At 40.6% G+C, this 14,497-nt stretch overlaps 1 protein-coding gene across 2 annotated transcripts in view; it reads left to right on the top strand.

Annotated features, from left to right (window-relative positions):
- LOC126193340 (U3 small nucleolar RNA-associated protein 25 homolog) overlaps positions 1–14,106 on the top strand; it is a 111,944-nt gene extending 97,838 nt beyond the window's left edge. The window contains exons 6-7 of one of the 2 annotated variants that reach the window (XM_049932679.1): positions 12,598–12,770; positions 13,662–14,106. In XM_049932679.1, the coding sequence (XP_049788636.1) occupies positions 12,598–12,770; positions 13,662–13,826 (338 nt within the window). In that variant the 3' untranslated portion in view covers positions 13,827–14,106. Of the gene's footprint in view, positions 1–12,593; positions 12,771–13,661 lie in introns of both variants that reach the window. The other variant, XM_049932678.1, reaches the window with a different exon arrangement.
- Positions 14,107–14,497: the final 391 nt, after the last annotated feature.

A 14,497-nucleotide genomic window follows, 5' to 3' on the forward strand; every position in this document is an offset into this window, starting at 1 on the left:
CACATCTGTGACATTCTCCCCCCCCTATTTCTCAAAAATACAAAATGTGGTGCCCGTCTTTAAACTTTCTCAATGTACTCCGTTAATATTATCTGGTAAGAATCCCACACTGCACAGCAATATTCCAAAAGAGGGCGAACAAGTGTATTGTAGTCAATCACTTTAGTAGATATGTTGCATCTTCTATATGTTCTGTCAGTAAAATGTAGTCTTTGGTTCATCTTCCCCACAACATTTTCTTTCCAATTTAACTATTTCATGATTGTAATTCCTAAGTATTTACTTGAATTTACGGTCTTTAGGTTTTATTAATTTATCGTTCAATGAAGTTTAATAGAGATACATTGATTTATATGTAAGAAATTTGCACACAGTTCATGTATAAGCAAAAGGGTACGCAAAAAGTGCAGTTGACATCCTCTGAATATACATATATCTCCATATAAGTGTTTCCTTATTTGTTACAGGGTAAAAGTATAATTGGTAAATAGTTAAACAGTTCAATCATAACATTTGTTGTCTATTGTTTTATGATATAAAATTTCCAAAATATAAGCAGTTGTTTGCACCTGCAATACAGTGTCACTTATTTTTGTGTGGTGTCACATAAAAATAAAATTTAGCTGGTTCAAATAAAAATGTTCCCACATAATTGTTATACTTGAAAAAATAATTAAAAGCAATAATATTAAAGGACATATATAAAATATCATCACACTTTGTAAAACAAGAAGATGAAGAAGAAGAAGAAGAAAAAGAAGAAGAAGCAGCTTAAAATTCAGTAAAAACCTCCATTGGGCATTCTAGGGTATAGTTCACAGATGGGCATTCTAGCATTAAACCACTAATCACTTTCAGTCATTTAAGTGTAATGATAATTTATTTTCAGTTTTTTGTGATTATCATCACCCTTTTGCATTATGGTGCTAGCCATTTCCTATCCATTGTGGATAAACATTGCTCCAAAGTTATCCATCCAAAATAAGATTTCTTATATTTGCGTCTGTGTTGCTATAGGACGTTTCCTAATACACTACTTACCCACCTCTCGTTTAGTTGTTGTCTCTTTTCTTGTGTTCTGGAATTCAAGAAAGTGCTTTTGTGATCCACTTGTGACCCATTCCCCTGACTATGTGTCTCTCCCATCTCAATTTAATTTTAATTACAGTCATATTAATATCTTCGACTACCATTTGTTCCTTAATGCATTTGTTTGTTTCTCTATCTGTCCTAGTAATTGCCGTTATTATTTTCCCCCGTGCCCAGTGAGTAACACACTGTTATTAAATAGTTTCTGCATTGGAAGTTGATGCCTCACCACCATGTCAATACTGGTAATACACATTGAATGCTTACAAGGGAACCTCCCCATCGCACCCCCCTCAGATTTAGTTATAATTTGGCATAGTGGATAGGCCTTAAAAAACTGAACACAGATCAATCGTGAAAACAGGAAGAAGTTGTGTGGAACTATGAAAAAATAAACAAAATATACAAACTGAGTAGTCCATGCGTAAGATAGCCAATATTAAGGAGACAGTGAAGCCAGGTGCTCTGTGGTCCTGTGGTTAGCGTGAGCAGCTGCGGAACGTGAGGTCTTTAGTTCGAATCTTCCCTCGACTGAAAATTTTACTTTCTTTATTTTCGCGAAGTTATGATCTGTCCGTTCGTTCATTGACGTCTCTGTTCACTGTAATAAGTTTAGTGTCTGTGTTTTGCAACCGCACCGCAAAACCGTGCGATTAGTTGACGAAAGGACGTGCCTCTCCAATGGGAACCGAAAACATTTGATCGCAAGGTCATTAGGTCAACCGATTCCTTCACAGGAAAACACGTCTGATATATTCTATACGACACTGGTGACAGCATGTGCATCACATGACAGGAATATGTTGTCGACCCACCTAACTAGTACACTTGGCGAATGGGTAAAAAGATTCTTCTGCCTTGCCCGATTTAGGTTTCCTTGTGGATGTGATAATCACTCCCAAAAATGTGATGAAAACATAAGAGTTTGTCACATAAACTGAAAATAAAAAATTAAACTTTTCACTCGAGGGAAGACTTGAACCAAGGACTTCTCGTTCGGCAGCTGGTCACACTAACCATGGGACCACGGCGCTCCTGAGCTCACACTGTCCTTGATAGCACCTATCTTGCGCATGGACTACTCAGTTTATATATTTTTCTTATTTTTTCATAGTTCCACACAACTTCTTCCTGTTTTCTCGATCGATCTGTGTTCAGTTTTTCAAGGCCCGTCCACTGTGCCAACTTATAACAAAATCTGAGGGGGGTGCGATGGGGAGGTTCCCTTGTTAGTTTCAGAAACTATTTAGTTTACCAAAAGCACACAGTTGGCCAGTTTTTCTTTTGTGTTCATTCTTTTCCTGCCTATCCTGTCACTGTAATCAATTAGCTTAGATTAAAATACTCATTAACTGGTTCTATGTGTTTATTGTAAATGTTTACTTCATTTGGTCTATGGGTTATACATATTTAATCTCACCAGACCAGATTGTCAGGCCCACTGCTAAACCACCTCTATAAGTCTTTAACTTAATATGCATTTGTGACAAACAGTACAGTGTCATTATCAAAACAATTATGATATAAATATGTTACACTACCATAAATTTAGTTTTTTTCCAAGTTTAGGAACCTGTAGAGTTCCTCTGGAGCACATTAGAATAGTTTTGATGACATGGAATCTTGTTGCCTGAAATACAGTTTATAGGCAAGCAGTGTTTGACTATATTGAGAAGTCTAATGGAAGCTATAGCGTAGGCATGTATATATGCTCTGTACTATTAACAGCTTGATTGAATGCCTTGGTTTTAAGGCCTTTTAATACAAATTTTGTTGAAATTGAAGCAAAGGCTTTCTCAAAAACATCCTAGCAGAAATTGCAATCTATACATATTGCTCCTTTCTGTAACATTTTCATAAAACAAAATTAATACTTTTGGAGGTCATCTTTAGAAATAGTTCCTTTATACATTGGATGTTTGTTGTGTCCTTATCCTTACTTTCCATTAAAACTAAATGTGACACTGAATAATATGAGGATTGTAAATAAACCAGTGGCAACAGTGGTAGGACACACTGTTTAATGAGCTAACCGCAGTTCAGTATATTTTGTCAATGTTGTTGTTGTTGTTGTTGTTGTTGTGGTCTTCAGTCCTGAGACTGGTTTGATGCAGCTCTCCATGCTACTCTATTCTGTGCAAGCTTCTTCATCTCCCAGTACCTACTGCAACCTACATCCTTCTGAATCTGCTTAGTGTATTGATCTCTTGGTCTCCCTCTACGATTTTTACCCTCCACGCTGCCCTCCAATGCTAAATTTGTGATCCCTTGATGCCTCAAGACATGTCCTACCAACCGATCCCTTCTTCTAGTCAAGTTGTGCCACAAACTTCTCTTCTTCCCAATCCTATTCAATACCTCCTCATTAGTTACGTGATCTACCCACCTTATCTTCAGCATTCTTCTGTATCACCACATTTCGAAAGCTTCTATTCTCTTCTTGTCCATACTAGTTATCGTCCATGTTTCACTTCCATATATGGCTACACTCCATACAAATACTTTCAGACACGACTTCCTGACACTTAAATCTATACTCGATGTTAACAAATTTCTCTTCTTCAGAAACGATTTCCTTGCCATTGCCAGTCTAAATTTTATATCCTCTCTACTTCGACCATCATCAGTTATTTTACTCCCTAAATAGCAAAACTCCTTTACTACTTTAAGTGTCTCATTTCCTAATCTAATCCCCTCAGCATCACCCGATTTAATTTGACTTCATTCCATTATCCTCGTTTTGTTTTTGTTGATGTTCATCTTATATCCTCCTTTCAAGACACTGTCCATTCCGTTCAACTGCTCTTCCAAGTCTTTTGCTGTCTCTGACAGAATTACAATGTCATCGGCGAACCTCAAAGTTTTTACTTCTTCTCCGTGAATTTTAATACCTACTCCGAATTTTTCTTTTGTTTCCTTTACTGCTTGCTCAATATACAGATTGAATAACATCGAGGAGAGGCTACAACCCTGTCTCACTCCCTTCCCAACCACTGCTTCCCTTTCATGTCCCTCGACTCTTATAACTGCCGTCTGGTTTCTGTACAAATTGTAAATAGCCTTTCGCTCCTTGTATTTTACCCCTGCCACCTTCAGAATTTGAAACAGAGTATTCCAGTTAACATTGTCAAAAGCTTTCTCTAAGTCTACAAATGCTAGAAACGTAGGTTTGCCTTTTCTTAATCTTTCTTCTAAGATAAGTCGTACGGTCAGTATTGCATCACGTGTTCCAGCATTTCTACGGAATCCAAACTGATCTTCCCCGAGGTCCGCTTCTACCAGTTTTTCCATTCGTCTGTAAAGAATTTGCGTTAGTATTTTGCAGCTGTGACTTATTAAACTGATAGTTCGGTAATTTTCACATCTGTCAACACCTGCTTTCTTTGGGATTGGAATTATTATATTCTTCTTGAAGTCGGAGGGAATTTCAGCTGTCTCATACATCCTGCTCACCAGTTGGTAGAGTTTTGTCAGGACTGGTTCTCCCAAGGCTGTCAGTAGTTCTATTGGAATGTTGTCTACTCCCGGGGCCTTGTTTCAACTTAGGTCTTTCAGTGCTCTGTCAAACTCTTCACGCAGTATAATATCTCCCATTTCATTTTCATCTACCTCCTCTTCCATTTCCATAATATTGTCCTCAAGAACATCGCCCCTGTATAGACCCTCTATATACTCCTTCCACCTTTCTGCTTTCCCTTCTTTGCTTAGAACTGGGTTTCCATCTGAGCTCTTGATATTCATGCAAGTGGTTCTCTTTTCTCCAAAGGTCTCTTTAATTTTCCTGTAGGCAGTATCTATCTTACCCCTAGTGAGATAAGCCTCTACATCCTTACATTTGTCCTCTAGCCATCCCTGCTTAGCCATTTTGCACTTCCTGTCGATCTCATTTTTGACATGTTTGTATTCCTTTTTACCTGCTTCACTTGCTGCACTTCTGTATTTTCTCCTTTCATCAATTAAATTCAGTATCTCTTCTGTTACCCAAGGATTTCTACTACCCCTCATCTTTTTACCTACTTTATACTCTGCTGCCTTCACTATTTCATTCCTCAAAGCTACCCATTCTTCTTCTACTGTATTTCTTTCCCCCATTCCTGTCAATTGTTCCCTTATGATCTCCCTGAAACTCTCTGCAACCTCTGGTACTTTCAGTTTATCCAGGTCCCATCTCCTTAAATTCCCACCTTTTTGCAGTTTCTTCAGTTTCAGTCTGCAGTTCATAACCAATAGATTGTGGTCAGAATCCACATCTGCCCCTGGAAATGTCTTACAGTTTGAAACCTGGTTCCTAAATCTCTGTCTTACCATTATATAATCTATCTTATACCTTTTAGTATCTCCAGGATTCTTCCAGGTATACAACCTTCTTTTATGATTCTTGAACCAAGTGTTAGCTATGATTAAGTTATGCTCTGTGCAAAATTCTACAAGGTGGCTTCCTCTTTCATTTCTTCCCCCCAATCCATATTCACCTACTATGTTTCCTTCTCTCCCTTTTCCTACTGACGAATTCCAGTCACCCATGACTATTAAATTTTCATCTCCCTTCACTACCTGAATAATTTCTTTTATCTCGTCATACATTTCATCAATTTCTTCATCATCTGCAGAGCTAGTTGGCATATAAACTTGTACTTCTGTAGTAGGCATGGTCTTTGTGTCTATCTTGGCCACAATAATGCGTTCACTATGCTGTTTGTAGTAGCTAACCCGCACTCCTATTTTTTTATTCATTATGAAACCTACTCCTGCATTACCCCTATTTGATTTTGTATTTATAACCCTCTAATCACCTGACCAAAAGTCTTTTTCCTCCTGCCACCGAACTTCACTAATTCCCACTATATCTAACTTTAACCTATCCATTTCCCTTTTTAAATTTTCTAACCTACCTGCCCGATTAAGGGATCTGACATTCCACGCTCCGATCCGTTGAATGCCAGTTTTCTTGCTCCTGATAACGACGTCCTCTTGAGTAGTCCCCGCCCGGAGATCCGAATGGGGGACTATTTTACCTCCGGAATATTTTACCCAAGAGGACGCCATCATCATTTAATCATACAGTAAAGCTGCATGTCCTCGGGAAAAATTACGGCTGTAGTTTCCCCTTGTTTTCAGCCGTTCGCAGTACCAGCACAGCAAGGTCGTTTTGGTTAATGTTACAATGCCAGATCAGTCAATCATCCCTGCAACTACTGAAAATTCTGCTGCCCCTCTTCAGGAACCACATGTTTGTCTGGCCTGTCAACAGATACCCCTCCGTTGTGGTTGCACCTACGGTATGGCCATCTGTATCGCTGAGGCACGCAAGCCTCCCCACCAACGGCAAGGTCCATGATTCAGGGGGGAAGTTTGTCAATGTAATCATCCGCAAAGTCTGTTATCTTTTACCAAATGTCGGGGAGCCATTGGGGACTGTTGGCAAGGGGTTCTCTGTTGATGACATTGAATGAAAACCCTGTTGCACGGACTACAAATGCCATGTCCAAAAATCGGTGCCCTTGGAGGGGTTCCTTCAATGTCAGAAGCAGGTCAAAGTCATGAGGATGGAAGGTGTTCCCAGACTTCCCAGTGCCACCATTGACAAAATCTGTTGTCTTGTGACATGATAGGGTGGTTGTCTCACAATAAACATGATATTTGCACCACATAGCCAGACATGTATGTTGCTCCAGAAAGTGGCAGTGGTGGTATTGTCTGTTGATGGTTTGTCCGTCAGGCATAGCATGCGTGACAATAACACAATCTGGATAAGCTTCACTCAACTGATCTCCTGTCAAAATTTTTGTGATCATGACAAACCAGGGTGATGCCACTCATTCGACTGACACTTTTAATTTGGACCCAGTGTTTCATCAGTGGCATCTATGCGCTGCAGAAATCTGACTCCTTCATTGTGGGATCCATCCATGTGGATGCCACCCAGTGCATACTAGTGCTATTTATTTATGTTGGTGACTTGATGTTGAATCTAACAGGATGCAATTTTCCTCATGTCAACATTTCATTATACCCGGGCCGGTGAAACATGTCACTTGACAGCTCGCATGTGGTTGGCTATACTGAAGTTGCGAGGTTGCAATAGCTGCCACTGCACACGCCCACAACTCTGAAGTACGTTTCATAAATGTAAGCTACAATCAACATTTATACGTAAGTGCAATAAAGTATGTTTTTCTAACAATGGAAAGGACGATGAGGGAAACTAAGCATTTGATAGTATATGAAACCGGGAAATAAAAACAGCCAAAGTTAATGACAATATCTATGAAAAGTCGTTCCAAATTGTTACCATTGTAGCTGCACGTAAAACGTCATATAATAATTTAACCCTAAGCATACCAAAGAACAAAGCAAAACATGCAAAGCCTACCTACCCGATTGCAGAGAGAGAGAGAGAGAGAGAGAGAGAGAGAGAGAGAGAGAGAGAGAATTAATTTTGTATACATTTACACTCACCAATTTACAATGTCAGTGGCGCAATTCCATCCAGTTCTCTTTCAGTATCATCAAAATCGGCACCAAAACTGTTGTCTTCTTTGTCGTCATCATCATCATCATTAAGAGAAATCATTAATAATTCATTTTCATTTATAAAGCCATCTATAGTCTGTGTTTCTCTTACAAGTGTAGCAACATGGTCTTCTTGTTTCCTCCATGAGTAGCGTCTACAGTAACAAAACCTCATGTAGCTGTCTTTCCACTTATGTTATAGTAAAGGTCTTGTTGTTACTTCTAATGTATGCCTTGAATTTACTCCAAACCAATTCAGTTGGATTAAAATGGCAGTGATAAGGAAATTACCAAGTGACCCTATTCATTTGCAATTTCATCTACAACATATTTAGGCGTCACAGGCTTATTTTGTTTTACGAGTGAGTATAACTGCAGCTTTGTCATGCTCGTGTTCGCAGCAATGTCTCTCACCTGCAACCACTGCATGACAGTTTCTTTCTGGTCACTAGTGGTGGTAGTTTTATGTAAAATCACAGAATGGTACAGTGCATTGTCCATCACAAACACTGTCAGAACACCGAACCGGAGGAACAAATTTTTAAACCACTGTAGAAACCATGAGCGGTCCATATCATGATAGTAACTGGTTGTTTCCTATCGAAAAACTAAAAGTCCTTCAGGAACAATCCTTCATGGGCCACAATTAATCGGGATCCTCTTCCTGTTGGCTGATGACCACTGCTATTCGGAGTATCATCTGTCCAGCATTTCTCAACCGATTCTCCAGCGTTGACCCAGGTTTCATTTAACCATATGACTGAGTATGTCCTTTCCTACAGTTTTGTGTAAGAAAATGGTACGAGCCGCAATGACATGAGCTTTTTCAAGTAACAGTTTTTGTACATCTAACTTTTTAATACAGAAGCCCATACTTTTTAATATCATATTAAGTGACATTTTCCCCCCTGAAAAAAAGTTCACTTTCTTTTAAAGAAATTAGCAACTTCGCTACTGTGGGATATTCTTTCCTTTTTATAATAGCTGTATATGTGCCGATGAATTGCATCAGATTGGAAAGAATCTATATCTGTAACAGGACGAGGCTCCTTTTTTTCTTTCCCAGATTACTTAAAAACACACTGTTTCTCCCAGCCCCTAGGCTTTCTTCCACACTGTTTACTTCACTGTCAAAGTCTTGAAGTAGCACACCTTTCCTTATAACTGTTCTTTCACGGAGTCCTGGAGTTTTCAAGGTGCGCTCTAAAACTTTATCAGCAGGAATCGAAGCATGCCCATTAACAGAAACAAATTCTTTTCTTGCTCGTAAAACTAACGTGTCCTCCGTAGCAATTCCAAAGCCTGAATATGTAATGGCACTCCACAGTGCAACGGATTGTCGCTTGGGGAACGACATCATTTTGGTGACATTGTTTAACAAACAAAAACTGTAGTCAAGGCAGTATCACAACACAACACAACACAACAGCAGGCATTCGCGAACGAACATACAATATTTACACGGAAGCCGGCAACATGGTAGCATCGACGCTGGTACTGGCTTTTGTTTGGGGCTGTTATTGGTTCAGAAGACGCGGTGCCTCACATTCCTCACTTGATTGTTAGTTATATTACCAACTCTACAGCTCTTGGGGAGTGACCTTGAAGTGACATGTTTCAGCGGCCCAGGTATAGTATGTGCCACACCATTTGATGACCCCTCTACAGATATATGGATAATTCCCAGACAGTCCATCAATGGTCTGTGGAAGTGATGACACTCAGAGTGTCAATCTGATCTTGAGGAATGGATGGCTGACCTATGCAGTTCAAATGCAGTTTCATTCTAATCTGCACGAAATGCCGTGACCCATTATGTAACCATTGTGTAAACTAATGCATTATAACCACAGGCTTCACGTAAACCTCAATAATATTCTGTTGCAGTTTTGACTAGGGCCTCATCAATTTTAATCAATGAACATTTATCACCTTTTTAGAACACGCTGTAGAGCAGTGAAATCAACACTCTTCACTTCAGTGCTACACTACAACAACACACTCAACTTGACGGAACCCCAAATGCTCGCTACACATTGACAACAACATCACCTGATCCCTACCAGTTCCTATTTGCGCATCCCAATCTCCTCTCAGTGGACAATGTTGCCAAGCAGTGTAATGACAAAAGGTAATTCACCAAATTGAAGACAGTTAACAGGTGTTACACACATGAAACTTTATAGCTAAGCTTTTGTACTTGTTTCCTTCTTCAGAGAATCCTTTCATCCACTTACACTTACTATTTACTTATTCTGCATTGTTTGTCACACACACACACACACACACACACACACACACACACACACACCAGTCCTGCCCCCCCCCCCCCCTTTCCACCACACGCGCACACACACACACACACACACACCTCATATGGTAGTTGCAAGGCTGAGAGTGTTACTAGCTAGAGAATACATATAAATCTGCATGGCTGACTATATTTTGCCGGCACTACAATTCAGCTGGGGTGTGGCATTATCTTGATTGTAGTCTGTGAGGGGAGAAAGGAGATGTAGAGTAGGAAGAAAGATTGGACTGATGAGTGGGAGGAAGACGCAGCAGATGCACAGGTTGGGAATGCGGCACCAGTAAACTTACGAGGTGTGGCTAGAAAAAAACCGGACTAGTACTGGTGAAACAATAAAACGAATGCAATAAGGCCGAAAGTCGCGTGGCCTGTCACGTGACTCTCGCTCCGCCTACTGCTCGAGTTTCATCTGCCTCCTGCACTCAGTCTGCCCGTGGCGTCTGTTTTAAGTAGTTGACGTTTTGTCTGTGCGTCAGAAAATGTTGAGTGTACAGAAAGAACAGCGTGTTAACATCAAATTTTGTTTCAAACTAGGAAACGTTTGTAATGTTACAACAAGTGTACGGCGATGATTGTTTATCGCGAACACAAGTGTTTGAGTGGTTTAAACGATTTAATGATGGCCGCGAAGACACCAGTGATGACACTCGCACTGGCAGACCATTGTCAGCAAAAACTGATGCAAACATTGAAAAAATCGGTAAACTTGTTCGACAAGATCGCCGTTTAACAATCAGAGCAGTGTCTGAGTTAACAGGAGTTGACAAGGAAAGTGTCGAACAAATTTACCGATTTTTTGAATGTTTGCATCAGTTTTTGCTGACAATGGTCTACCAGTGCGAGTGTCATCACTGGTGTCTTCGCGGCCATCTTTAAATCGTTTAAACCACTCAAACACTTGTGTTCGCGATAAACAGTCATCGCCGTACACTTGTTGTAACATTACAAACGTTTCACTTGCAGATTTTCCTAGTTTGAAACAAAATTTGATGTTAACACGCTGTTCTTTCTGTACACTCAACATTTTCCGACGCACAGACAAAACGTCAACTACTTAAAACAGACGCCACGGGCAGACTGAGTGCAGGAGGCAGATGAAACTCGAGCAGTAGGCGGAGCGAGAGTCACGTGACAGGCCACGCGACTTTCAGCCTTATTGCATTCGTTTTATTGTTTCACCAGTACTAGTCCGGTTTTTTTCTAGCCACACCTCGTATTTTGTCCACAGCTTGAGGAATTTGTGTGCATCACACAATGACATGGAAGACTGGATTGGCAAGGGTAAATAGAAAAGAGGAGACGACTGCAAAAAGGGGGGTGCGAGTTCAGGATGAGTGAAGTTGGATTGTGGCATAGGGGTAGAGGTGAAAAGATGTTAGTGGAGATGGAAGCCAGGAGGATCACGGGATCGAAGGATGTGTTGCAAGGACATGTATACAAAAGTATTATGACAAGTGCAAGAAGATGGTACTGAGTTGCAGGCAGGTGCAGTTAATAGATTAGTAAACATTTGAGGTTTTGGCCAAAAGGCTTTCTTTGGAAATAGAAAGCCCAAAGACTTTCACACAGGCATAACTCACACACACGGTTTGACTTTGGGCTGGAACTGCAGCCATTCGACGTGGGTGGTGGGGGTGAGGAGGAGGCATGTGGCGAGAACAGGGAGGTATAGCAGGGCAGAAGTGGGAGGTGATGTGCTGCCTGTGAGAGTATACAGGGACATGATGGTGACAGGATAGGGCTGGTAGGTGCAGAGTTGTATCACTGTGCTGGGGGCGTGGGGCAGGGATGGTGGGGGTGGGGGGATGGAGAGCAGAAATGGCCCCCTGTCCTCAAACTTTGCTAGTCCCAGCACTCCACCTAACTATGTTCTCTGGTCCCACTCCCGCACTATACCTGCCTTCAGTTTGCCAACACACCCACATCTGCTTCCATCCTGTCCCCACCGCGTCCCTGAATGCTCTCACAAGCAGCACAACACCTTCCCTCACTCTTGCCCCCCTGTTCTGTACCGCCTCTGTGCCCCCACCACCCAACTTGGATAGCTGTAATTTCAGTCCGCAGTCAGGCCACAGTGGCCCCTTATAGTGTCATGTACATGTGCAAGTTGTGCCTATGTAAATGTGTGTTTGCTTTCAATTTTCGAAGAAGGCCTTTTGGCCAAAAGCTTAAATATGTAGGAGTCTTTTTGTTTTGTGTGCTACTCAGCACCTCATCTCTCTCTCTCTCTCTCTCTCTCTCACTCACTCACTCACTCACTCACTCACTCACTCACTCTGTGCGCACCGGCCGTGGTGGCCGAGCGGTTCTGGGCGCTTGAGTCTGGAACTGCGCGACCGCTGCAGTCACAGGTTCGAATCCTTCCTCGGGCATGGATGTGTGTGATGTCGTTAGGTTAGTTAGGTTTAAGTAGTTCTAAGTTCTAGGGGACTGATGACCTTAGATGTTAAGTCCCATAGTGCTCAGAGCCATTTGTGTCTCTGTGCGTGGGTGTGTGCATGCATGTGTGTATGGGCATGTGGGTGCACATTGGTGTATGGACATGCGGGTGCGCATTGGTGTGAGCTTGTGTGTATACGCGCACACTCTCTGTTGTGGTTATTACAATGTAATTTTTGCTACAAAAATGGTTTTACAGTAGTTCTTTTTTTGTAACAACAGAAAATTATTACTGTTTTAGGAAGGAAAAATGGCTAGAGCAAGGGATATGTTTTTCCATTCAAGCGCTCATTTTTTGCTGTACAGTGAAAGGTTGCACTTCTTCCGCCGTCTTCATATTAAAGGAATTCGCCACATAATATTTTATCAGTTGCCAACATTTCCTCATTTTTACACAGAAATGTGCAATTTGATGCAGGTAAGAAAAGTTTTTTCCACTTTTATTGTATATGTCGTGCATTAAATAATCGGTAGGCAAGTATATATTTATGCTGCCTCTCTCACTCTCTTCCCCAAAAATGTATCTAAATTCATCTTCTTGCACATCTCATTTACGCGAGACTTGACTTGGAAGGTAGGAGACGATGTACTGGCAGAAGTAAAGCAGTGAGGACAGGGCGTGAGTCGTGCTTGGGTAGCTCAGTTGGTAGAGCACTTGCCCACGAAAGGCAAAGGTCCCGAGTTCGAGTCTCAGTCTGGCACACAGTTTTAATCTGCCAAGAAATTTCATATCAGCGCACACTCCGCTGCGGAGTGAAAATCTCATTCTGGAAACATCCCCCAGGCTGTGGCTAAGCCATGTCTCCGCAATATCCTTTCTTTCAAGAGTGCTAGTTCTGCAAGGTTCGCAGGAGAGCTTCTGAAAAGTTTGGAAGGTGGGAGACGATGTACTGGCAGAAGTAAAGCTGTGAGGACGGGGCGTGAGTCGTGCTTGGGTAGCTCAGTTGGTAGAGCACTTGCCCACGAAAGGCAAAGGTCCCGAGTTTAACGAGTCTCGGTCCGGCACACAGTTTTAATCTGCCAGGAAGTTTCATATCAGCGCACACTCCACTGCAGAGTGAAAATCTCATTCTTTATGATATGGGGATCCATTCTTATATGTTTATTAGAGAGTTTGAGGACAGTTATATATTTGCAAGTTTGACATTGAATTCGTATTTGAATTAAATATGAAAGAATTGAACTTCATTGTGACATAATTTACTTAACAAATAAAACAACTATTTGTGCTCTTGTGTGATTGTCATTCTATCAGTGAATGTGGATAACTCTGTTAAATACTTCCTTAACACTTTGTTCTTGTTGACAGGAAGCAAACCAAAATAAAGATGGTGGAAATGAAAGTAATATGACTGTAACTGCTCTATATTCAAAATATGATGCTCAGAGGTTATCACCAATTGTCGGTTTTGGCAGGGCAGTAAGAATGATTTCATCACAGAAAAATGTTCAGATGCTGTTGACAGGAGAGTAAAGGTCTATTCTATAAATGACAGTGCATGTTGACAATGCACTTTATCTCATTTTGCATATTTCATCATCATCATCATCATCATCATCATCGTCATCGTCAACAACAACAACAACAACAACAGCAACTACAACAATGACAAAATCAGTGGTACAAAAGTTACAAATATAAGAATGAGCCTTTCTGTGTACATATTTAAAGTAATGTAATTTTGATAAGCTATTTTTATGTTGCTCTGAGAAATGGTGAATTAAGTGAAATAAAAGAGACTCTTTCATAATAATTTTGTATTGCTAAAAATGTATTTTCCACTTGATATTATTAAAGAATTATTTATTTAACTAATATTATTTGTTTCTCAGTTTTCTCTAGATGGAAAAATGACCTTTATTACCCATTATTGAAGATGTTGGTGGCTCAGAAAGGAGTCAATACGCAGCAACAAAATTTTTTTAATGATTTGCCCAATAACATAAAACGACTTAATAGATAGCACAGCAAGCTTTAAGTTTAACGTAAAATCATTTCCTTTGGGCCACTGCTTCTATTCCATGAACGAATTTCTATTTAAAAGCTGGTAGCCTGTGGAAAAAAAATTAATCATATATACATATCCTCTAAGCTGACTTATCCCACATCATTTCAATAAAAGAATAGTTCATATGATCTGTGGA

The sequence above is a fragment of the Schistocerca nitens genome, chromosome 1 (genome assembly GCF_023898315.1).
Source record: "Schistocerca nitens isolate TAMUIC-IGC-003100 chromosome 1, iqSchNite1.1, whole genome shotgun sequence".
NCBI classification, from domain to species: Eukaryota; Metazoa; Arthropoda; class Insecta; order Orthoptera; family Acrididae; genus Schistocerca; species Schistocerca nitens.